At 40.2% G+C, this 27,352-nt stretch overlaps 1 protein-coding gene across 1 annotated transcript in view; it reads left to right on the top strand.

Annotated features, from left to right (window-relative positions):
* The window catches only part of epha8 (eph receptor A8), a 147,670-nt gene that overhangs the window by 19,962 nt on the left and 100,356 nt on the right, over nt 1–27,352 (top strand). Inside the window, exon 2 of the mRNA XM_080892017.1 lies at nt 16,816–16,880. Within this exon, the coding sequence (XP_080748143.1) occupies nt 16,816–16,880 (65 nt within the window). The remainder of the gene's footprint in view (nt 1–16,815; nt 16,881–27,352) is intronic.

The raw sequence follows: 27,352 nt of genomic DNA, 5'->3' as shown, positions 1-27,352 counted from the left end.
TTGTGGATAGCGGTAAACTGGGCCGTGTTTACGGTGTATTCTGCTGTTTACTTGTTGAAAAAGCGCTGTGTCCAGTGCATTTTGTGCTGATAATATGGAAAAAGTTGTGCAGTGCACACTTCTATGCTTCATTTCCATAACAATCTTGGAAGCTCTGGCAGTGATGACGATGACAGCTTTCTTGTGTCTCCAGTGTTCAAATACCCCCCCCCCCCCCCCCCCCACATAGCATATTTAGTAGTTGTTTAAAGTCTCCTCTTCTGTTATATACATACTGTTAAAGCGGCAGATGCTCAAGTTAAACATGGCAGTAATAATTCCTGTGAGCCAAAAGCTCTGACATGAAAAAGCTCTAAACGTTCAGTTTCAGATAGTTTTTTTTACTCTTATGTCTTCATGTTAATGAGAGGTGATATCTTTAATATGCTAATATAAGACTTACAGCTCTAACAGTCAACACAGAATCCTCAATCACCTTTTTTCCCCGTTTAGAAAACAGATGCCTCAAAGGCAACCAGCAGCACTCAGGGCTTAAAGTTAGGGTGAGTGTGGAAGCAATATAAACTGCAATTCCTGTAGTGGCCACTAGAGGCTGGCTTTACCTGGAATCCATTCCCATAGACTAAAAATGCCCAACTAAAAAGATGAAAAAGCATTATTTACTGTCAAATGTTTTTTATGGATTTTGTATTTATTTTTTATTTTCTGCCTGTAGGTGAGGTTTTCCCCTTCACAACAACTATTACGATTTCATCAATCATGTAATAAATATCTGCCTTACTTGTTTTTATTTTAAGAGCCTTCTTATTCATTCTTGCCAGTGTTAGGATGATAGTAAGACCTTAGTGAAAAAAAACCACATTTTTGTGCTGTTAAACTTGACACCTATAGCGCTGAGCTGGAAAAAATCAACAAATCAACAAATCAAAAATGCATGAACCAGGTAACGATTGCATTAAAAAAGTATCAACCATGCGGGGGAATCCTATTACTCTGGGATAATGCTAAAAATCACTTTAGTACACCTAACAGATTGAGTTTTCAGTCCTCACTCTCTGTCTGCTGGAGTCCCGTGGGGGCCCTGCTGCTGTACATGGTGCCAGGGATCTGTTTATTTTCATGGATATTAAATGTTAAAAATGAGCTTTGTTAGGCATATTGACCTTCTGTTTGACTGTAGAATTATTGCACAGCTGCTGGACTCTGTATTGTACACCAATTTCTGACCAAGTAATGGCTGGCTCAGTTTTAATTAGATTTTTATTTATTTATTCATTTACTTTAAACTTAACAAAGTCAGTCATGTCCTCAATATGGCAGCACTGAACTGATATTTTTAATTTAGCATTTTTTGGTGCTCTAGTCAGACCTGCGTATTTAACACAGTAAAGTTATAATAGTAGATTCTAAGCAGAAACCCTTCATTCAAATTTCTACGTACCTTATTGTCAGGGGCATTTTCTATAGTAAAAACCATCAACCCACCATCCTGTGACTGACTCGAAATATTAGTGGATCTTAAAAAACAAAACTTCAAAAGGTACATTTTTTATATATTGTATAGTCAATATAGTAAAATATTTAACCTTTTTTGTTATAATTTTGATGATTTTGCTGGTATTTTAAAAAGGAATCCAGTGTTTTAAATTGTTAAAATATTGACAATACAGTTTCTTGGTTAGGATTCCTTTAACAAACTGCATCAGTGCAGCATGGCATGGAGGCAGTCAGCTTCTGGCACTGCTGATGAAGCCCAGGTTAGTGTGATATTGGCCTTCAGTTTGTCTGTTTTTGACTTCACTACCAATTAGTCAGCATGTGGCACTGTTACAGCCCAGGTAAGATGCTTAGCTGTTTTCTCTGTTTAAGGAGTAGCTTGATATGAGGAAGTTGGTAATCAGCCTCAGTCCAGTTCTCATCCTTGAATCTGCTTTTGTTGACCCATGAAGGAAAATAAAACAACAGAGATGACTGCCACACTTTTCCTTTCCAGTTAACTTTCTGTTAATGTGCTCGTTCCACTTTCATTAGTTTTGCTCTCCATTTGGGAACTAATAATAATACGTTTTTATTTTTTTCTCACTCAACATGTGTTAATAGACCTCTCTGCATTGAATCATACTTGTTATTAATCTCTGTCTGTCTTCCACATCATATCTTTCATCCTGTCTTCCTTCTCTCACTCCAACTGCAGCAGATGGCCCCGCCCCTCCCTGAGCCTGGTTCTGCCGGAGGTTTCTTCCTGTTAAAAGGGAGTTTTTCCTTCCCACTGTCACCAAAGTGCTTGCTCATAGGGGGTCATATGATTGTTGGGTTTTTCTCGTAATGTATTATTGTAGGGTCTACCTTACAATATAAAGCACCTTGAGGTGTTGTTGTTCTGATTTGGTGCTGTATAAATAAAATTGAATTGAATTGAATAACTGTGTTTCTATATAAGTATTTAATAACTGAATGTTATGAATGTCCAAAATAAAGCAAATAATAATACAATTAAAATATGTAAACGATGTCAGAAATAAAGAAAAAAGAGATTACACATTTTTGTGTATACCACACAAAAAAAGCAGGGGGGAATGGACTAGATTTAAATACCATTTAAATGTGGTAATTGTTTCTGTAAACTCAGAGCATATGTCCAAAGAAAACTTGCAATGCAAGTAACACAGAAACAACAGACTAAAATCTATCAAAATTCAAGGAAAGTTTACAAGAAATTAAACAGTTGTTTCCTGACTAAACGCTGAACTTTAGGCCAAAAAATTAAATAACGATTCAAAAAATTAAAAAGTCGGGTTCAGGATTAAATTTTTGACAAAATACTCAAAAATAAAAAAAATTTGTATAATTATGTAAATTTATGCAAACATATCTGAGCCATTCAAAATATTTAATGTGAATAAAAAAACCAAGTGTATATTATTATTTATTTTTTTTATCCAAAAATTGGTGTGTGTGTGTGTGTGTGTGTGTGTGTGTGTGTGTGTGTGTGTGTGTGTGTGTGTGTGTGTGTGTGTGTGCGTGCGTGTGCGTGAATGTGTGCGTGTGTCCACACTGTTTCATACCATTTCCACTTGTTTGTTCTGTCTACCACTTTAAAACCTATTGGTGGCACTTATCATATGAGTTCAGAAGCAGAGGGTGAAAAGTTGAAACAAAGTCTTTTCTAAAGGGAACATCTGCATCTGCGTGTCATTATAAGTCTCTCAGCCGTCTTCTCCCGCCATCGGTTGTACTGCTTTCTTGGTACCAAGGACAAAAGGCTTACACCACAATGGAGACATTCGGAGGAAAGAAGAGCCTCTGGGGAGAAAAACTTCAGGGAGAGTCTGAAGAAAGATGAGACGAGGAAGAAGAGGGAGGAAGGTTAGTGTAGGTGTGGAGGTAACGAGATGAAGCTTTAATGATCCCTGTGGGGAAAATGGGCCACTGCAACAAATGCTAAAAAGACACAGCAAGAAACACAGAAAGAAAATGGAAAAAAAGAGCTGAACACCATTGAACAAAGCACCGTTTTTACAGCAAGTTAGACATATGGAAAACTGCCACAAAGGACAGTGAGTATTTATTCAGATGGGGAGATGTGAGGATATGTAGAAAAACATGCTGAGAGTAAATTAAGAAACGACAAGGACAATGAAGGCATAAATGTGTAAAATATTCATTTTCTCTTAAAGAAAAATGTAGCCCATATATCTCTGTTACATCATTGTTTCTCTATTGTGGCTCTACTAAGCAGGGCTCCTCTGTAGGCTGGCAGTGTTCTCTCCTATTGATGGTTTCTTACTGTTTACAGTTTTAAAAATAGAGGTAAAGTCTATAGTCATGTATCTACAGGTCCAAGTGATTGGACTCCACACTGAAGAAAATATTTACACTCAAAATGCTGACTTTAAGTGATTTGATGTAAATTCTTCAAGTAATTTTTTTGCATAAGTACAAAGGAAAACATTAAATTTAAATGAAATGTATTGGATTGGTATGCATTAAATTTATACTAAGCATATTTTCCTTAATGATTAATTACGTGAATAAATAAACTTTTGCGTTTATACATTTCAGTTACATTTTACTCAAAATTATTATAATCAGTTTGTTAGGTGAGGAGGTGATTATTGAAATTATTCATGGCCAAAAAGGTACCAGAAAGTATGTTAACTGGCATCAGCTTTTACAATGCACCATAAATACATTAAAATGTGCTTAGATTAATTAAAAAAAATGTACCATTATAATAAGGAATTAGCTGATGTACTCAGGTTTGGCAAACTTCATCAAGAAAAGATGCAGTCACTGCATTGTCGTTCCTTCCCTTAATGGCTGCTCCACTCTGTCACAGATCACTACCTTCTTATCAGTGATGAGCATTCAGTGTTGAACTCTGTGTGTGTGTGTGTGTGTGTGTGTGTGTGTGTGTGTGTGTGTGTGTGTGTGTGTGTGTGTGTGTGTGTGAGAGAGAGAGAGAGAGCATCTCTCTGTCTTTCTCGAGTCTTTAGTTTATTACACAGTGGATGAGAGCCAGCATTAAGGCTGTACACATGCAAACCTTCTTGGAGCCTGCTTGAAAATTCTTATAGCCTGAAAATAAAAATAGGTTTTCTGTAACAGTTTTATTTTAAAAAAGCAAACAAACAAACAACAACAAAAAACTATATGAGGGTTTTTTAAATGCATTACACACAATATTTACTAATACTATTAACTCAGTAATTATCAAAATAGTATTAAGCAAGAAGGTAGGAAAAGAAGAAAAATGACCACAGAATGCTGGCATAATGTGTAGTAACATATGTTGTGGGTAAGCATTTGCAGCAACACAAACATGTTATGTATTGGGTGTGATCCCAGCCTGGAGTTCTGCTCCCATGTGTTGTGGTTTATTTACAGCTCATTTGTCATCCAGGAAGCCACATGATTTTGTTCCCTTCTCTGTAAAATGAAAGTCAATACTGGCTGAAGAAACTTTACAGAACTCAGTTTACAGGGTTTTTCTTCTTCTTCTGATGCCCTCTTTAAATCTTGTCAAACAAAACTAGACTTGGGGAAATTTAGTGAAGCAGCCCAGATAACTTCAGTTGAGTGACGGAGAAGAATCTAATGTTGACACATTCATCAGACTCATTTTACTTTAAGATAAGTCTTGGAATAGTAAGCAAAGAAAAAGCTGCTTTGCTATGAAGAAAATCTTTAAAGAGGGCCGTGATTCAAGCTAATTCTGATAAGGTTATATTCTGTGAATCTGGGTCTTGACATGACAACTGAAAGTTGAACAGCCCTTTGAAGTTTACCAACATGTGCTAACCCTAACCCTTACACTTTACACTCATTTTCCCCTCTGATCTGTTTTCATGGCCTAAAGTCAATTATTATTTTGCACTAGTACCTAGTACCTATGCAACATGAACGCCACAACAATGTCTTTAAGGCAAATGTGGTGTATGGCTTTGTGTCAGACTTGGGAACCTCGGTCATGGTCTTTTGTGTAGCCATTTCCCTTGTTGTCAGGTTTCAAAAATGGTGGTTTTGATTTTTGTGATGGAGACATTCTCATGACTCATCGAGTGACCCCACTGTTGACATCACATTGGATCACCTCAGATCGCTTGGAACCCCAAGCAGTTACAGAGAGAGTACCTGGTACCAGGTACTACCACCTAATGGAAAACTCCAAAACTGAGTTGTGGAGTGCAAAGATGACCCAAGTTGGTACTGGAGGATATGTTCTCTTTCGGTTGATGCACTCGGTACAACACATACTATGGGATGTCATAGCCCCGCATGTCTTGGCTGAAGACATGTCTATTCATGCCTTTAAGGCAGTGTTAGTGGATCTGTGTGCTAGGCAGAGTTATGTCCCCAAAGTGCAGACTCACAGGCAGGACTGTGAGTTTATAGGTAAACAACTAAACGGGAAGGTTAACTGGGAGATCCTAAACAGGCAGAATTATACATGGAATTACTATACAGACAGGAAACACAGCAAGAAGGAGATCACAACACTGGACAGAAGGAGACAGAGACATTATATACACAAGAGGGAATCCAGGCAGAGAGGAAACACGGCTGGACATAATCTGACTGACGAAACAGGGAAGCAGAACAGAACATCACCTACACAGGACTATCACAATAAGACAGGACATACACTGAGACACAGACTATACAAACAATTGCACACACATGACACTAGGATACAAACAACAGAGTGAATACAGCGGATGAAATACTGAATAACTGGAACATAAATAACTTCATAAACCAAAACTATACCATGAGCCCTACTCAAAACTCAAAACATGATAGGGAGATGAACTGTGATGACTTATGAGCAGCCCTGTAACACAGTTCTCCCTCATTTCGATAACCACTGCTCATCGAGCCCAGCTGCACAGGGAGGCAACCTTGTGTTGCACCCCGTTTGCCTCCTTCAGGGAACAGATGTTACAGGCGTAACATTTTTAGTGTATAGCCTGCCAGCACTCCTCCATCGTAGATCGCTAAAATGGAAGCCAGTATTTGAATGAAACGTCTTTCAACAGGTAAAAATAAAATGTAAACACATTCACAATCATGATAAATCTATTTGCACTTCTTCCAGCTCATAACTTATTACCCCAAATAAAATCACATTTTCTTTCTTTAGTTTCTGGACTTTTTCTCACTCTGCAGCATAGCTGTGCCTGATAAGCCATGATTGTACGTTTCTTTTCTATACAGCAGGGCTGTCAGTTAAAAATTAAAGAGGTCCAGTTCAAGAAAATAACAAAGTTCCAGAATGTCATAAAGTTCCACCTGCTTCAGAATTCAGTGCAAGATATTTCAATATATTTAATTCTTTCTCATTCAAAGTTAATCAAGGTTTGCATTCAAAAGTTAAAAAAAATAACTTTTAGAAAAAGCTATCCTAAAATTAAATGCTTAATTTGAAAAAAAGGAAAACTTGTACTCTGCGTTTCCCCCTTTCTTCTTTTTCCTTCACATGTAACCCATCTCAGCTTTAACCCCTCTTTTCTTGCTGCTCCCCTGACTTACTTCTTCAGGCTTCTCTCATCTCCTCGTGGAGTTTTCTGTTTTCCCACATGCACTCTAAATAAATTATTTGATTGGCTGAGCAGCATCACATGGAATGACTCACAAAGCATGTGATTGGTCTGTGTGTTTCCTGTGTACCAGAGCTGTTGAATATATCCATTAACATCTACCTTATTCATGAACCCATTCAGAACAGCTGTGCCAGACTGAAATAACCAGCAAAGAATGGCATCTGGGTCTGGATCTGGACTGCTGTACAACTCATTGGTGACCGAGGATTCACACTTTCAATCTCAAAAATGCCTGAAAACTACTTTACTTTAATCACCCACCATCATTGGATACTCAAGTGTCCTGGTGTGGTGCATTAACACGATCTACTAATAATGTGCTCTCTCTTTGCTTGTGAGCACCAAATGAACAATTTGGGAATCATATCAGTCTCCCTTAATTCATTTCCACCTTTCATTTCTTCATTTCATCTGCCTGACTTGAACCAGCACACCTCCCTGTGACTGTTACTGCTCATCATGAGCATTTAAAAAAAAAACCATACACTTGCATCTGTAAAGAGGAGAGGAGGGGAGCGCTGGCGATGAAAAGAATGCTTGTAAATTATTTCATATTGGTTTGAGTTTTCTTGAGAGGCAGTAATTTATGTGGACTTGTTCTTATAATTGGAGAGTATGGAATTGGTGTTGGGACTGCGAAGCAATTCTAAAAACAAAACTAGAAAGGACAGACAATAGCTCTGTGTGTCCCAGTGTGTGCGTCTGTGTGTGAGAGAGAGACTAAGAGGAAATAAAAGAGAAAAAGCGAGCGCCAGCGTTCGGTGTTTTGGTGAAGCTCCTCTCATCTCCGTGAAGGCTTTTATCGTCCGTGGTCGCAGCAGCTATGAGGAGCGTTACAGGCGGCTCGAAGAGAGACAAGAGAAGGAGAAGCTTGTTAGAGCAGGGAGGTGTTGATGAGATAATTACACAGCTGTCACTGTGCCTGTCTCACACAAGAGCTGTGCCATCAATGAGTGTGTCTGTACATATGTGTGAGTGTGCATATTTGCTTGAAAGGATGTACACTTATGCGTTGGTCTATGCACATTTTTGATTGCCATCGAATGTTGCCTTTTATTTCTCTGCATGTACACATGCTATATGTGTGTGTGCTGATACACTTTGTGTAGAGTGATGGCTGCACTCTCCCTTCTGAAATGTATGACCATGTCTTTTGGGGTGGAAATGAAGTTTTGAGCATCTGCTGTGTTTTGCCATTTCCTCCATCTATACTCGCCTCTTTTTTTGTGTTTGTGTGTATACATATATATATATATATTTATAAAGACAACTTTGTTGCTATTGGCCATACCGAGCCATCGACAGCGCTGCAGGCGAGCCGTTCTGTGACAGCCCATAATCCTTCCACGTTGACTCCAGCCACACATGCGCCCACTTTCAGCCGGCCACGACCACTGCTGCCTTTTCAGAGGCATCGGAAGGCCTGGCTGATTTGACACATGCCTGTGACATGAAGTGCCAGGCCGCAGGCGCTCAGGCACGAGCCCCGGCGCTAACCTACCAGTCCGATGGAGTCGTGGGGGCGAGAGAGGAGGGAAAAGAAATGGCACTGCGAAAAAGTTGAGCGCTGCCCTGGGAAATATGTGTTGTGTCTCTGAGTGAGTGGGAACAAGCTCCCAAGTTGGCGGACAGCTTTTTCATTTGGCGCTCCCCGAGATGTGGAGGAGAGCAGCACAGAGAGAAATTGGTGAAGGTGTAGGTGGGGGTGATGGTTTGTGTTCCTGTTATTAAGAGAATGCTGTGAAACAGGAACAAACTCAATTTCAAGCCCGGGGGTCCTCAAGGAGATGCACTCTCGGTCCCTCCGCCCGGCCAACGCCAAACAGAGGCTTTTAACCTCTTCACTGCTGCAGAGCTTTTGAGACCGAGCTCTGCTGCTGGAGCTTACTGGAGGTCAGCCTGTTCCCTCAAAAGCCTTGTAAAGCACTGCTTTTAGAACTTTGTGAAAACAGCGCTTGAAGGTGGAGGTGGGAATGCAATGAAGAAAAGGAGAATTAAAAAAAGAGGATTGAGCTTTTTTCCGCTTTCCTCCATACAAGATGAGACAAAGTGTGTGTGTGTGTGTGTGTGTGTGTGTGTGTGTGTGTGTGTGTGTGTGTGTGTGTGTGTGTGTGTGTGTGTATACAAAGTGCTAATTACTGCCTGTCCTCTCTTCTATTCACACAGTTGCCGTCACATTAAAGCAAAGCAGCAGACATGCCACTAAACCCTATCGCTTGTATACGAGTCATAATTCAGGCAGCCAGAGCAAATTAGATAAATGACTCCCACCACCTTCAAAGACAGAGGGATTTCTCATTTGAGTGGAAATTAAATTAATACCACTGGGAACGGCTTGTGAATCTTCACACGGTCTGCGGCAGTGATAACATGCCGCCTCACATATTTTCAGATTCAGGGAGTGGATTTATTTGTCTTTATTTTTTTGTGCTTTAATAATAACAGTATAGTGGAGCAAAATTCCCTCGGTGCAGCGAAGAATTATTAAATCCACTTGCACCGGTACGCTGCTTTCATTATGTCACTTTGGCGGGCCGGCAGAGAGCACTCAGGGGAGTGTAATTGGCGACATCCATTTGTGACCTTGGCTAGAGCGCAAGGGGCTACCGCATCATCGATACGATGCAATGGGATGTCGGCGCCTTGGCGAGGGAGAGGCAGAGAGAAGGCTGGGAGATGAGGGAGGGATGGATGGAGGGATGAGCGAATGGTGGCACTGCCATCTGTCTGTGTGTTCTGACCCACTGCCCTCCACAGCGGCCCAATGCCCAAATTAGAAGGAGTGACACACCAGCTAATTGCAACACGTGAGAAAAGCTACAGCCTTTGCACAGAGAAATTAGGAGATGACGAGACTCCACTTGGCAAGATTTTTATGGAAAAATACTTGTGTCTTATTACTCTAAATCATGAAGTGGAGCTTCAGTGAAGAAGAGTGCTCCATCCCCATTACTTCATTTTGCACTCATCCTAGTTGCCTCTATGAATTGTGGGTGTTCTTGACCCACTGCAAGCCACAAATTGACACTTGAGAGCAAAACACACAACTCCCTATGCAAAACAGCAGCCAGTAAGCACTGTTCAGAGTTGGACTAACCCAGATTAGATCTCTTCATTACTTCTAAGAATGGCTGACTCCTGCTATTTGGAGCCACCAAAGAGCCAGACAGCCCAGAATCATTTTAATAAAGTGAGCTGCAAAATAAGTGATTTTGTGCATGTCCGTGTGTGTGTGTGTGGGTGTATGCACACGCATCATTTGCGTTGAAGGGCTGTCAACCCACACAGGTGTTTTCAATGATTCCGCCTAATTAGAACATTCTTCAGGCTACAGTTAGGAACAACTATGCTAGGAGACTCGAAAGTCACTACACTCTGAAAAGCATCTTATTGCTCTTAATTCATAATTATTACATAATTATCAGCACAAATTACAGTTAATAATAAAAATAAAATAATTGCTTTGCAGTCAGTTGCCATCTTCAGAGTGATTTTGGCGCATCAAGATGACACTAAAACAGCATTAAAACAGAAACAGCCTCCTATTGACAGAGGGGGCAAAAGTACAGATATTCTGTACTTTTATAGAGTAGCAGAAGTACAGAGAGTGTTAAAAAATACTTCAGTAAGAGTCGAAGTACTGATTCAACTTCTTTACTCACGTAAAAGTAAAAAAGAACATAAACAGAGAAAAAGAAGGAATTTAAAAAATATCTCTATTTTGTTTCCTACTCTGTAGAGAGTGACTTTGCCTCTAACAGGAACATTAGTAGAGAAGAGGCTAAAATGGGATCCAGCAGGTGGGAAGGCCTTTGAAACATTCACGGTACAGCAAACTAACCTGTTTATCCTGCACTAACCTGCAGAGGATTTTCATACAACCTTTAAATAACACAGTTAGTCGGCCTCAGCATGTTTCACAATATAAGAAAAAACCCTAATGTCACATGTACAGACCCAATATCTGATTTAAAAACATGAGGACTTACATATAAGCTTCACATTTACAGTTTAACACCACTGAGCAGTCCTCACCTTTAAATCTAAGCTCTCTTCTTCCTCTCCTGTCCAGTCTTTCTTATCTTTCTCCATCTCTGAGTAAAGTTAGCTTTCTTTCTTTTCTCTCCCTGTGAAATACAGCAGCTGGACCTTTAGCTGCAACACACCGTGAGACAAACTTCACACAGGTTGTGCGTTTGTTAATGTTTGATAGAAATGCTGCACTGAAATGACCTACTTAAATAAAATAAATTCTCTTTATGTGCGCTCCTCTCCAGTAGGGCTTGCTAGTTGCTTAAGTACTGCAAGAATAACTTACGGAGACCTGGAGTTGGTAATTAAAAACACCGAGCCACTTTAACCCCTGAATTTGGTAAACAATTTTGCTTCTTTCATCTCTTTTTACTTGGTGATTAATACTGAAACAGGACTGCCTTTCATGTGTCACTGTTCACTCTCATATTTGTTTTAATGTTTGAAGGCTTGCAGGGACGTCAAATAGTAACTCCCCTCAAAATCTGTTAAAGCAAAAGTAACGAGCCTGTTCTGAAAATATAAGAAGTCGAAAGTACAGATATCTGTTTAAAAAAGTAGGGCGTAAAAGTAAAAGTACAGAAACCTGAACATTCTGGTACGGTAACAAAGTATTTGTACTTTGTAGTGTCAAGTCAGGAGTTACATGTAATCTGTGATAATATTGTGACTAACTGCCGTAAATATTTAAAAATCAGTTGCTGTCTAACACTAACCAGAAAAGCTCAGTGTAGTCACTGGGCAACCTCCGATAGGACTGTATTCAAAAAAAAGACCACATAAGCTCTTATTGTAATAAATGTGCTGACACCTTTAGATGTGGAGGGAAAAGATTTTCTTTCGTGCTAGAAGATGGAGCCTTCTAAGATGTTCAACGCTGTAAAAGAGTGTGTTTTTTTGTTAACCTAACCAAATATTCTTTGTGGCTATATCAAACTAACCGGTGGGTGAAACAAAAAAAGGGATATTACTATATAAAGGCTAACAGAGGCACTTTAATGATTACAGGCACTTCTGCAGACACAATATATACTTCACTCTTTGTTTTCACCCTTATTTTTGTTCCATGCCACATTTACTATGTGAACCAGTCTCTGCTCTCTCATCAGCCGTGTTTCCAGCAGCGACAAGCAACTGTTTCAGTAAACAAACTCTGATAAACACAAAAAACGCAGCAGGATGCTTCAGATACAGTTTTCCTCAGACAGTGTTGACGTTAGTGTTAGAGCTGATACTGGACTAATCTTGGCTTTTTTCTTTTGTGTCTGCTGAATTTGAAAGAAATTTCCATAGTCTTTTTTTTACTGTATATTATATATACTGCATATTTATTGCAGTATTATGAAAAGATATGTAGGAGTGTTTGTTGTTAAAGTTATGGAGAAAGCCAGACGTCAGTCAAGCACAAAGTGCTCGCACAGTTCTGAGAGGACATCTAATCAGGCAGAAGAGAAAACACCTGTGTAAGTGTACCGTAGCTGTGCAGACGCTTTAAGTGCTCATTACGCGCATCAGCTTTTTTCCTGTCACTTATCGTCAATCAATGTCTGCGCATCTCTTCCTGTGCATGAAATGTCTCTCTGTGGTGCTTTTCTAGTTTTCAGACATCATAGTTACTCATGAACTATCACAGAGGAAGATATGTAAATGTCATCATTTCCTTTTTGCCGGCAGACTGCCATCTACAAAACATGCAAATGCACAAAAGCGCAACTTCTGAACAGTCAGTGTCATCATTTCTGAACTTTCACTTTGCAGCATTTTCCAAGGAAACCACAGAGATCACCTCACGGTTGTTTTCTGAAAAATTATCCGTATGAGTAAAAAGCATGAACTCAGCCAGCTGAGGGGGAGGAGGCCAGGCCTTGGCAGTTCGCTTGCTGCTTTGAGGCAAAACGGTTGCATACGGTAGCAAGAGAGACAGGAAGAGAGCAAGTGTCAAGCAGAGAGATGAAGATGAGAGACCGAAAGCTAAGAAGTGTGAAGTGTTTTGTTAAACTCATTCTAATATGGGGAACAGCACTTGGCTGCTTGACAAGCAGCCTTGGGGCAGAGATCATATTAGCTGGAAGTGCTGGAGGGGTGAGATACACGCACATACACACACATACCTGCTTGAGCAGACTGTATGGACACTGCTGCTGTGTAGAATTAATAGCAGAGGTGGGACCAAGTCATTGTTTTGCAAGTCTCAAGTAAGTCTCAAGTCTTTATCCTCAAGTCTCAAGTCAAGTCTCAAGTAATGTCAGGCAAGTCAGAGTCGAGTCTCAAGTCACTGGTGTAAAAGTCCGAGTCAAGTCACAAGTCTGAAACTTTGAATTTCAAGTCCTTTCGAGTCTTTAAAAAAAACAAACGAAAAAATAATGTTGCAGTTATATGCTAAATGTAAATATTAGACCATGTAATTTTAAAATCTGTGTTTTTCTCAACACATACAAAATAGTGAACTTAGAAAATATACACAAATTGTGAAATTGCACCTCTTTAAAATGCAGCTCAATTAAACCTAGCTCCAAGAATAATTTTCACCGACAGTTCTGAGATACGCTGCATGTTATTCTTGGATGCGGTTGTAGGACCAGCTTTAAAATCGCATGACAAAAATATCATATACATTAAAAAAAACTGTATCACCAATGTAGCCTGGAAAACATTTGCTAGTTAGATGAAGTCAGCTATCTCATCTTAGCATATTTATATGCATATTTATAATTATACGGTTCTTGGAGTGAGTGCATACACTCATGAAGTTTAGCAACTTCCGGTCACTGCAACAAGCCCAGGTACAGTTTACCGACGGATGGGTGCAGGACCTTGAAATGCACCGTGTAGAACGAAAGACCATCGTACGTATCATAAGTTTACCAGTCTCACAAATCGTCGTCATAAATATACATTCCTTAACCGTTTATTAATAGGACCTTTGAGCTCAACGGTAATTAATTAGTAGTGGAAATAATTTCTGGTAGCATCACAGAAATGTAGCAGTGACAATAATACTGTATGCTGTAATCGTACTGGGCAATTAGTGATACAAAAAACCTGTTTTATCCTGTGAATAAAAGTATATGTTTTTGTCAATGTACCATAATAACAGAAGCGAAACGCAATATTGTGTCAGGACAATTCACTATTTATGCGCAATAAATAAAGGAGCATAGCGCGACAATTTCTGTTCAGCGCCAGACTTGCTTGTAACCTATATCACCAATTATGTTAAGAAAAATGACGCATTAACTACAACAGCAGACTGACCTTTGTGTAAATGCTTGGAGCAGACTAACCTGTGAGCTGGAGTGTTCTAGGACGTTATATTTGATCTTTGAATGGCTGCAATCCAGTCGCCTCTTTGTTACTTCGGAAACATGGCTGAACAATTTCTCTTCAACGACGTAATCCGATAACAACCGATCTCTTTACCCGTCGGCTTCCCGTGGCTGTCATGCGACCGGCTATTGCAGTTAATAATACAACAGCTTCTTGACATTTTTGTGTTTCTTTTTATCGCTGTGTGACTGATTTTAATTGAAAGCCTGCGTGCGCTAGTACCGCTTGCCACGAGTTCCCAGAATCCTTTGCGGTTCTACCCGTGAATGACGTCACATTTTCAATCTCTATATAATATGCATGTTAAATTTTATATTTGGGGTAAAATATCAAGTCTTTTCAAGTAAACCGGTTCAAGTCCAATTCAAGTCCCAAGTCATTGGTGTAAAAGTCCAAGTCAAGTCACAAGTCTTAGAACATTTTTTCAAGTCAAGTCTAAAGTCATAAAATTAATGACTCGAGTCTGACTCGAGTCCAAGTCATGTGACTCGAGTCCACACCTCTGATTAATAGTTCACCAAGATGCGATTTTTCCTCAGCTGTCCATCCCATCTTGTAAAGTCCTGTCACTCAGATGTGTTTTGATCGAATGTGGAGTGAATTTTAGATGCAGCTGTATCGGATAAAGACACAAAACATACAGAAATTATAGGAAGAAGGACAAGTCTGTGTGAGCTGAAAATACTTTAACTTCCATTTGAAGTGAACATGACTCAAGCGCGTGGGTCTCCATGAAGATGCTGCTACAGGTCATTCACAGTAAATGGAGGTTTTTATTTTCAAATTCTAAAATGTCATAAGTTAGCTGTTTGCACTTTTTAAAAGCTTGATGACCAAACAAGCTTACTGGGTTGGTCCTGGGCTGTATTATATAGTGCTACCAAATTGAATTATTATATAATTATAGTTATTAAATTATGTTTATATTAAATATTTATAAAATTGCTGCTATTTCTGTGACACGACTTTCTCTAAAACCTTTTTTTTTTTTACTTTTATTTTAACATTTAGCTCGGGCTTCCTATTTGAATTTTCTCTCTAGCCCAAAATGATCGAGGAGTTATGGGAACGTGGTTTGCCATTTGCCAAAAGCAAGGTGGAGCTGATTATGCTGCCCGTGTTCAGACAGCAGTACTTTGTGAATGCTTTGTGTTACTGTGACACACCGAATATCCCGTACAGCTCGTCTTCTCAACTTTCTAAAACAATGAGCATAATGGAGTTACAGTCATTTGAACAACACTTATGATGGTAAAAAAGAGTTCAGCTATGTGTTAGCTATTTCAGGTTGGGCTCATTTAAAAACCAAAAACAATTAAACAAACAAGCAAACAAACAGGGAAAAAACACATGCACCAAATGCTTAACTACCAGGTAAGAGAAAAAAAACTTCTCAGTTCAGTTTTTTTGCTGTAACAAAGCTAAAGATAAGTTAAGTGTTAGTCAGTCTGACATAATTGGCTTCAAACAGAACAAATCTGCACTTAAATGCCCAAATAATACTGCAGTACTGGACTGGTATTTTTACTTTTACTGACCAAACAAAAGTGGTTTGCGCTGTAAGCCAAATTCACGCACCCTACATCCTTACCTACGGCCAATACTGAAGCACCAGTCAGCCTAGCATGTACATGTCTGGACTGTGGGAGGAAACCCACACAGAAAGGCCCCAGAAAGGTCTGAAACCACAGCCTTGCTGTGAGGCATGTTCACACTGCACCACTGTGCTGCCCTTGAAACTTCCAGCCAACAAGCAATAAACAAAAGTACCATGAAAAATAGAGACAGGCAAACAGTGTCTGATTGGTCGCCGCCTGCTTGGAGTGACACTTTGCCGTAATGTTTTGTCAAACTGTTTTGCACTCTTGTTAACCTTCTGTATGTCCGTCCCATGTGTTACATGCTGGTGTTTGGTACTTGCCTTTTACATGCCACTTCTTTCCTGACTTAAAACACATATGAAAATGGAGCATTCTGATTGGTGGTTTTCACCCATATAAACAAACAAGTTAATGCAGTGTTTCTATTCCACTCTGAAAAGCAGTGTTTCGTGTCCTGTTCTATTCTGAGCTCATACCACTGAGGTTCTGAGGTGCCGTGATGGGTGAAACAGGTCAAGGTGACATCACGGATGTGACACCTGGCTTAGAGTTGCCGTGATGACCGTCCCGGCTCATCAGTCACACCTGTCAGACAGGTGTATGTGTGTATGTGGGGTGCTCTGTCGGGTGCCAGTGCACACAGAGGATAGTTATGAAGGACAGGATGGATGGGGCAGGATGAGGAAAAACAATCATTTAAAGTTCACCACTTACCTCCTCCGGTGTGTTGTTCTCTTCTCTCTCTTTTGCAGTGAATCTACTGGACACGACTACAATCTCAGGAGACTGGGGCTGGCTAACATATCCATCACATGGGGTAAGAATGACATCTGATACCGGCATGTTTGCAGGGCAGTCGTTTTGTACTGCGTCTGCGCTTAATCCCAAGTCCATAAATTTAAACCCCAAAAATACCTGTTTGCAAGTTATTTCTATTTTTTCCCATTTGAAAGCATGTGAGGTGATTTTCCAGTTGGTGGGGAAGCCTGTTCTTATTAAACGCGATCCAGTTGTAACTCTGACACGAAAGGCTAATTACATGTTCGTCATTTGCAGTCAGACAACTACACACAGCACTCACCTAATTCCAACATTGGCTTTGACATCACTCTTAAGCCCCCTGCACATACTGGCAGCAAGGTGCGTATTGCAGAGTGGGATTTGGGGTGGAGGTGGCTCAGCCCCCAGGGAGACAGGGAGGAGAGAAAAAGATGAAAGAGAGAACGAGGTGAGAGCGAGGGCACGGCGTCGCCGCATTAGCATATTGTAATGCCACATGATGATGCCTGGGGTGATGAATTAGGACTCCAGCCGCGATCTTTATAGCAGAGAGATGCCACCGTGTCCCTGACTCCCTCGGCTGTCAGCGAAGTGCTAGAAACATTTAACTCACCTCCGGCCCACACAACAGAAGGCGGTGTGATTGAACGGCGGCCAGGAGGAACAGATGGATTGTCTTTCAAGTCCTGAGAAAAGAGCTGGAAGAATTGGATTAGAGCTTTGAGTGAAATCACTCCTTCGGCGTGATACCAGCGTGAGAAGTGAGTCTCCTCCATCCTGACAGGTCCATGTTCTAACATCTAGATTACATAAACTCAGCCTGTAGTGTTTCATTTAATTGGTTCAATATGCAGGAAATATTCACTCATAATTTGATGAGAGAGATTTTCTTTCCTCGCTGCTCCTGCAGAACAAACACTTGGCAGAGTAGATGTAGAGTAGGAGTTCAGCTTTGTGGCGCTGTAGTCAGGCTACATACACTATGATTACATGATTGTCAATGAAAACACAGATGGTGTGAATTCATTTGAACTTTTTGGGGGGAGCTCAGGCCATTTATATCCATTCATGCACAGCAAACACGACCTGTAGGTTAAGGTTATGAATCATAAATAAAAGAAACTACTTTGCAAAATCACTGATTACATGCCGGAGAAAGTAATTTGTTACACTGCTAGTTACATTACTTTCTCATTACAAAACACATTGTCTCATAATTACCCAACAGTTCCATACAGTAACACAAATCCCATTTTATACAAAGCCGACAGCACAGAGCAAAGTTGAAAACCAGCATAAAGAGACTTTAAAGTGATCATTGGGGCGAATCTACTTCAGAAATTAAACAGGTAGAAACGGAGGCTGCAGCCTACTGCTTTGTGTTACCTGTTGGTTGTTAGGTTTAACATCTCTCTGGGTTCATGGCTAACTTTGTGTTAACATGCTGTCTGTGCTGTTATCACTATAATGCACATATAGCCTGGATATACTTTGCTTTTCACCATCACACTCGTTGCCTTTTGTGCAATAAAAAGTAATGTTTGTATCTCCCCTGCAGACAGCTTCTCCAAAAAACAGTGGAAAAACAAAATAATAACAACAATAATTATTATTATTAGAATAATAATTGTGGTAACACATAAATTTTTAAGTCTTATCTAGACAAATCCTTTTAATAAAAATAGTTTCCTCAGTGGAAATGAAGTTGCAACAAAGCAAAAACATAAATACAAACCCTCCCCAAAGATTCACAGACATTAAAATATCACAACATAGTCATTACATGCTGTACTGTTGGCTAGCTGTTATTTTAATATACTGTATTCAGGGATTAAAATGGGATTTGGAAGATGAGGGAATCTGAAGTTATTGGGTAGGTGTGTAGCACAGGGAAAAGACTCATTTAGAAATAGGTCACACAGTACTTTGTGTTATGAACTATTTTAATTTGTTTTTTTCGCGGACGGGCTGGATCAGCTGACCCGTGTGGCTGCTGGCTCTGAGGTTCCAGTCTACAATATATAAGCAGATGTTGCATCCGTCCTAGCAGCTTCCCAACCTTGCAAGCTAGTTTAAAGGTGGAAATCTGCAGTTTTTCCAAAGAGCATCCACAGTTCAAAGTGACGACTTGTTACTCTCCTACATTTAATCCAAATTATGATGACTGGACACCACAGCAAACCAGTGTCCTTATTATTCATTTTATGTCCCATTTGAATTAGGTGAAATAGTTGTATTTGTTGTTGTTTCTCCAACTCATCATGAACAGATCACGATTTTGCCCGACTTTAAAAGAAATACAAAGAGTAAGTACATGTAAGCTTTAGGTTTCCAGTTTATCAAATATCACTTGCTGAGCAGTCTGTACCTTTAAAAGTCATCTCTCACCTTCCTCTACTGTCTGCAGTTTCTCACATCTTTCTCCATCTCTGAGAGTGAAGTTATCACACGTATTTTTTTCCCCTTAAATACTGCTACTGCACCTTTAGGCTAGTGAGGCAGTTGGCCAAGTCGCACAGAAACATCTTGTGTGTTTGATGATATTTGCTGAGGGGTTTTTTTTGCCACTGAAGAAAAAGTAATTCAGTTTATGCTCGCTGCCCTTCCCCACCTGATGGGGATGAGACGAAGGAAAGGGTGTGTGCGTGCAGATTGTGCAGTAGGGTGACATCACTTTCAGGCTTGATGAGTAACTTCATGGCATCAGCTGGAAACCGTGGCAGCCTGCAGCTGACGGAGAATGAACTTGCTTGCTATCATTAAGTATTAAACTGTCTATCACATTTAATTACTTGTTAACTGACAGTGTTGGGATTTTGTTGTGGATTGTTCCAGCCCATTTCAGCTGCTCACTCCATTGACTGTACTGACCCATTTGCACGTGTGATTAAAAATTCTTCTGATCTTTTAATTATAATTTTGTGTTTCTGAAAATCATGCCTTGAATTACAAAAAGCCTTATAATATAACAGTAATACTCAACTTGAAAAAATGAAGGAAACACTTGACCAAGTCAATCAAACTTCTGGGATATTGATCGGGTCAGTTTGGTAGCAGAGGGTGCTCTTTAACAGTTTCAGCTGCTTTGGTGTTAATGACATTAACAACAACAATGAGACAACCCTAAAAACTGGGATGGTCTTACATACCACTGACATTTTTCCCTCTTCAACTTTTCTAACTGTTTTGCATTTGGCATTTGGTGGGATGTGATACCTCAAACGTATCGAGGATCCACAGGTTGGAGGATGCAACTTCTCTAGTTTGGCATTTCCTCTTCATTTTTTGACATTGAGAGAAGCTCTGCATTTCTCTGACGGCTCGTTTGTGTAAGACAAAACTAATGTTTGTAGCTGGATAAATACACAAGTTACCTGAGATCAAGAGCGTATCCAGCGCTTGGTATTTCTGGCATGCTGGCATTAAATATTCAAGACTCATATTGCCACACAAATCTATCAACTATACATTACTGTGCATACATAGAATTAAGGTTGTTTGTATTTTCACCACTGATGGCCTCCAGCTGGATTTTGTCATTTGTGAGTCTGGGCACAGAAAAAGCTAGGCTTGTTTAATGTAAGTAAGGAGCTGCTGTCTTCCGTGTGGGAGGTTTGATATACTCAGAGCAGTAAGTGCTACAGTAGAGTGTGTATGTTTTGAGCTTGATAATGATGCATTCAAAATGATTCCTCAGCAAAGCTATTGAAGCAGCAGCAGTGCTTACTGCTGCTGCGGGTCAGCTTCTGCTTTCAGGTTTTTTCAGCCATGGTGAGTGAAAACCAGAAAAGTACCTATGTTTAATGGTTTGAGTCTCCTCGCTAGGACTGCACCAGAATAAATATACAGTATGGCTCAATAAATGATAAAGAATTTAGAGGTCCTGATGCACAGCTGTTTACAATAGGTGGGCTAAGGTTAACTGTGAGCATGAGCGCAAGTGGTGGTGCGATTTGATCAATTGTACCTCAGCACAGGAATCACATGGTATATGTATGGTATGTTAGAGTTAGGCTAACCCTAACCCTATGGCAGGAGAAGCACTGAAAATGTTAGGTGATTCACACTCCTGACACCGGTTGGTGCTCACGGTTGTTCTTGGAAACGGTGGGCTGTGCCACAAGCGACTGCTGGCTCACGGTGCACTTTGATGTCATTCTTGTTAGACAAACTGAGTAGACGTGGACACCTGAGTTTTTGTAGGCAATAATGTGAAAGCATGCCACGACTTTATAGGTGTTTCTATGATATATTAGCATCTCGTGCAGTCAGGACACACAGTGGGGGTACTGCTGCAACGGTGAAATAAGAAGACACCTTCTTCAGAAAATTTTGTTCCCTGCTTAAATTTCTTCTTGTCTTGTTCTTGCCAGAAAGAAGTGATTTTTTTTTCTGATCAGCTCCACCTGTGGTGTAGATGAAGACCTGCCTCAAGCATGAGTATGCATCATAATGGATTACTGTACTCATGTCAGACTGGATGAGCAGTGACTAATGTATCGCTCATAATCCTAGAATAAGGGCTGCTTTGATACAAAACTGTCTTCATTAAATCATCAATACTAACATGTAATTTTTGACTGCATTACTATCATTATATATATTATCAGATTCTTTGATAAACAGTTGAATGCACAAGCCTGCGACATGAGATTTTCAAAGGAAAGCCGACCAAACTTATTTTAGTAAGTGGCAGACAATCTCAGAGCTCAGTGTTCTTGCATATGAGCTTCCAGTGGTGCCTAGATTGTAAAATTGAGATCAACAGTTTACATCAACTGACTGACTGAGCACTGTAGTGTCATAAACCATAAATGTTTTGCTTCGTGTTGTAGTTTTATGAACTGATTGTTGCCACCATGAGCTGGTAAATATGGGCTATGTTTGTGGCTAGAAAAAGTTGAGGGACTATATTCTTTGACTCAAGAAGCTTTATGTTGTAAAGTTGAGACCCTACAATAACAGAGGGAAAACCCCAACAATGAGGCAAGCATTTGGCAGCAGTGGGAAGGAAAAACTCCCTTTTAACAGGAAGAAACCTCCAGCAGAACCAGGCTCAGGGAGCTGCAGCAGTTGGGGGTGAGCAGAGGAAGAGACAACAAAAGACATCCTGTGGAAGAGAGCCAGAGATTAATAATAACTAATGATTCAATGCAGAGAGGTGAATAAGCACGCAGAGTGAAAAGAGGAGAATGAAGAAGAAATTCTTAGTGCATCATGAGAAGCACAAGACCTTGTGTGTGAGGAGAAGGACGTCTCTGTGGAGTTACTAACATCAGAGTAGAGGTACAGGGGTAGTAACTTTGCAAACTGTCTGTGACTTTTTAATATATAATATGTCGATAAAATCGCGATGACAAGAGATGTGCTTCATTTGTGCATTACTGTGCTTCTTGGCAATACTGTTGCTGGTGTTGTGCAGCACTTTGTTCTTAATATTTGTTTGTAACTGTAACTGTTTTTGACCTTCTCAGCTTTGTTGTATAGTGCAGTGAAGAGTGACAGGAAAGCAGAGGGAGAGAGAGGGGGTAGACATGCGGGACAGAGCTGGTCGCAGAACCCGGGCCGGCCGCTCTGCGCCAAGCAGCATGTGGCCGCCTTTTCCCAGTGAGCTAAACCAGAGCCTGCACTCCTTCAAATTTAATACAAACTAAGATATCCAAACCTTCTGCTTTAATATCTGATGATGATAATGTTATGGTAATAATAATATGTGTATTCATAGTCCGGCTTGACTTTTAACTGAGACACAGTGTAAGAGAGGAAAAGATTAGTGAGACCTCGTGGGTTCTTTGATAAGTATATTTTGACACTTTCTAACTCTCCCTGTCTCTCTGTCACACTTCCATACACACATTCTCACGCACACACATGCAGCACGTATACAGGATAAGGTCGTTTTTTGCCATCCTGACAGTTTACAGTGTTATGGATGTGCCATGCCAGCAGCATCCGGTTCTGGGCACAGCAGCTTTCTGATGTTCTTAGTTTAGAGAAAATACAAGTGCAGCAGAAGGACTGTGTCACAAAAAGCTGTTGTTACTGCACAGAGCGTGACTCCTACATGAACAGTCGCACTGTGTTTGACTCACAAAGTGGGTGAGAAGTTTGGATTCAGCAGTATTGTGTGAATGTACTGTGACATAACAAATGCATTAAGCATGGATCTGCTGATAGTCTGCTGGCTCAATTATGTTATTTTTATCTTGAAGTGTTGTTCAGGAAGGGACACACGTGTCACTAAGAGTGAGTGAAAAAGGCAAAGGTGAGAGGGAGAAATAGAGAGGTTGCCCACAGGGAACACAGGAGGAATAAGTGTCAAGTCCATGCCAGAGGAAGATGGATTAAAGCTGTCGTTGTGCGGTTTCCTGAATGTGGAGTCATTTTTAGGCGGAGGGCTAGAGATTGGATGCAGACATTTGCCGTATGCAGCGCCAACAGTCAGATTCATTCCCTTTGATTTGGTGCCTTAAATTATGTACGAATGATGCATGATATCTGCTTAAATGGTATAACTGTTGACATGTGAAATATTTTTTCTTTTAATTTCCTGTAAAATGTGTTTTTGAACAATCTTCACTGAAATTCTTCATCAGCTCAAATTGCCCGTCAACCTCTGTTTCCAGATTTAAAAGGGGGCATGTCAAGCTCTGTCTGAAATGGGCCTTTGGGTCCTCTCTTTCTAACCCTTCCTCCTGGCACTCTGCTTTAGCCAAGTGCTGGAAAAACTGATCAAACAGTGTTTTACATTACAAATGGATAACGACCCACAGCATGCTGCAAAAGCAACCCAAGAGTTTCTCACTGCAAGAAAATGTGATATTCATCATTTCCTTTAAGTCACCTGATGTTAACCCAACAGAGGATGCATCTTTTTATTGGAAGAAAAAACTGAATGTAGGAAGACCTCTGCCAGAGGTTTCTTCCTGTTTAAAGGGAGCTTTTCCTCCCCACTTTTGCCAAGTGCTTGCTCACAGGCGGTCACGTGATTGTTGGAGTTTTCGCTCTGTTAATGTAGGCTCTTCAGTTTAAGATGTAAGCTTCACTGCTGCTGAATTGGTGCTGTGTGCAAATCAAATTGGATTGAATTTGGTTTAATTAAATCAGATGTTAGGAAGGGAGGTAAAGTTCAAACAGAAACCTACACGTACGTGTACACAACAAGCAGCAGTAGCTGGTGGCTGAAAGGCGACCGTTATAATTCTGTCGGGTGGTTGCATGGTGGGTGACCTTGTGGTTCTGTGAACATTCTTAATACTTACAGATAAATACTAATAAAAAATAAACAGTAGTTACTTTAAGGTTTGCCTTGGAATCCGTTTGAACGTGAACATCAAATTTTGTCTCCTGGAACAACTTTAAAAACGAAAATAAAAATAAGATTGTATAAACAAACCATTAAGACACAAAATGAAAACCACCTGACTGTGTTTCCTTTGTGGAGCTAAACAGCTTCTGGGGTACTGACACACGACCTCTGGGGGTATCCTCCACTGTCTGGCAGGAGATCTCTTGAATCTTGTGAATTTCATGGCGTCTCTGTTCACTGTTTAGCTCAGGTGGAGATCTGGATAGTTTCAATTTCCTTCATCTGTCAGAAGTTTTAATGTTGCAAAGGGTTGGTGTATAAGACAGATTGTTCTTACAAATTGGCTTAACTGACACTAAGTTCTTTACAGTCATTAAATGGAGATAGGATTTTTCATAACAAATATTAAATAACCTTATTATATAAGTAAGGCAGTAAATTAGTTAACAAGACTAAAGTTTTGCTTCTAGAAACACGGAGAGATGGAGGGAAATGATGGAGAGAGACAGCAAGAGGTGAGTAGAATATTTTAGCACTGTTACAGCCGGATTAAAATGTTCCCAGCAAAATAGCTGGGGAATGTCAGCTCGCACTTACTCTTCAATCGATGTGTCTGTGAGTGTGTGCGTGCATATGTGGGGATGCATTTGCACACGCACGTGTGTGTTGAGGGGTTATGTCTTTATTAGCACCCTGACCGCTCCCATTGCAAGTCTCGTTTAGATGACATCATGACAGATCACGTCTTCAACTCAAGGGGCTTCTTTCCATCCAATTTATTCAGGCAATGTTAGGACGCCTCTGGGCTGTCCCAGGAGCATCTTTCTCTGTTTTGCCTTCTCTCTCTCTCAAACACACACACACACACACACGCACGCACGCACACACACACACACACACACACACACACACACACACACACACACACACACAGACATTCGTTCAATCTCTAACACACTCTCTTGGAGCTTGTCAAATAGGGCAGGAAGACTTCATTATCCTCCAGTCCGGTCTATGTTGGCCATGACAGGTTCATCCGCCGGCCACCCCACAATCGATACAGCTGACAGTACAGTGTCTGTGTGTAGGTGTGTGTGTGTCTGAGAGCGAGGCAGAGAGCGAGTGTGATTAACTTCAGCCAGGAAAGCCATGATGTGTATGAGCAAGTGATGAGCTGAAGTGTCAAAAACCAACACTCTGTTGCCATTACTTATTATTTCTCCTTTTCCTTGTGTTTGTTTTCTTCACACGCATGCACCACACATGCACATGAACACACACACACACATTGCACATTGACATTTACATACTTGTTTTTCACAGCACCTTCCACTTGGTGACATGTGGCTGAGTAGAACAGCTGGGCAGTTTACACCAACCATACATTTCTGTTTTAGTTTCTGTTTCTAGGATTCAATATTCAAACCCTGGCATAGAGCGGAATAGCATACACTGTCTCACTGTAGCTGGCTATATAATTGTTGTGGTAGTTGGAAAAAAGTACCCAGTAGGCACTTTTGAACTTTCCATAGTTATAACTTCTGGAGGAAATCCTTCCTGCCGTTTAAAGTTCAAAGTTCAACACCCTGTCTTTTATGAGGGTGCTGTAGCTCCTACACCAGAGTAGGTGCTCTCCAGCACAAGAAGAAAGCCTGTAGGAACCGGTAAACATGCATGCATTGGTGTAGTACATACAAGTGACTTGAAAGACCACTAGAGGTCTTTAAAGGATGCCCAAATGGGTCAGAGGTGTATAAAATAAAAAGTTACAAACCCTTAAACAATCTATAAGTGCATTTCAAGAATATTTATAACATATAAAATAAAATGAATATGCACAGTATTCTCAGCCTCATGGTTTCCTCTTGCAGACCGTGGTGATCCAATGACACGCAACGGTGCAACAGATGAAATGCTTTGTAACATGGCAGATGCAACATGCTACCTCGATTTCACATTTTTCCAGGGCTGACACCTAACTTTAGTATTTAATATGAAATATAGATGAGCACAATGAATGGATGGATAATTACCTCTGCCAAAGGGATTCTTTTCTTGGTAATGTTTTCATGTCTTTCAGTTTTGAATGAATTCTGTTAATAATTTGTTAACAATCCATTAAAAATTTGGTTACATCCATCAAGTACTTCAAAGTCAGCTAGATGATTTATTGGTCAAAAACTGAGAAAAGCCCTACAACAGTCACCTCAAAGCTCTTTATATTGTAAGGTAGACCCTACAATAATACATTTGGAGAAAAACCCAACAGTCATATGACCCCCTATGAGTAAGCACTTTGGCGACAGTGGGAGGGAAAACCTCCCTTATAACAGGAAAAAACCTCCAGGCTCAGGAAGGGGCGGCCATCTGCTGCGACCAAATAATTTAGAAGAGCCAGGGACATCCCCTCTGCCAGGTCACACCCTGTACGTATCTTCTTGTATACACACCAAATGTACTATAGTATTAGCTTTTTCATTGCATTTCTCTGTTTCAGTAACAGGGAATGCTAGCAGACTCAAAGTGTAGCGTAAACGTGTAATCCAACCGTTAGTGCTCTTGCCTTGTCTTGTGAGTTTACAGCTGCTTCAGAGGTTTTCCTGAAGCTGAATTGATTAACATTAAAATAGAGAGAAAAGTTAAAATGAGCACTAACTTATAACACTAACTGTTTTTCACCAGAGTGTAATTGAAGCTTCTTAAGCAGGACAAGATGCAATTTAAAGTTTTGAGGGCAGAAGAGGAAAGTTGTATAAGAGCTGGTGCCAATGCATTAAAACAGAAACACTACCATACATATCCAGCAGTGTCACTGACATAGCTTTATCTTTTATTCCCATTCATTTGATCAAAAAATCGACTAAAAGTGAAAATCTGTTCTTAAAATGCTAATGCTAAACTTTTAATGATTGCAACTCATTTAACCACATTTTAATCATAATAATAAGTAAATCAATTGGTAATTCAAGTTATTAAGCTCCTGCTTATTTATATTGAAACAGGAAAAGGCTTCTCATAAAAAATGTATTTCACTGTACTGTGTTATGACTTAATTGATGATATTACAGTTAAATTAGTTTAGAATTGCTTTTCTCAATGAGAAAACTAACCCTCTGGGTGCTTTTCTGCTGCCATCAGCAGGACTATTCTCCAGGCCTGATTGCATACTTCCTTAAGACACCTTTAGCTTGTCTTTGAAC

Source organism: Rhamphochromis sp. 'chilingali' (genome assembly GCF_963969265.1).
Source record: "Rhamphochromis sp. 'chilingali' genome assembly, chromosome: 9".
Taxonomy (NCBI): Eukaryota; Metazoa; Chordata; class Actinopteri; order Cichliformes; family Cichlidae; genus Rhamphochromis; species Rhamphochromis sp. 'chilingali'.
The sequence above is the reverse complement of the archived record's forward strand: the minus strand, read 5'-3'. Positions and strand labels throughout refer to the sequence as shown.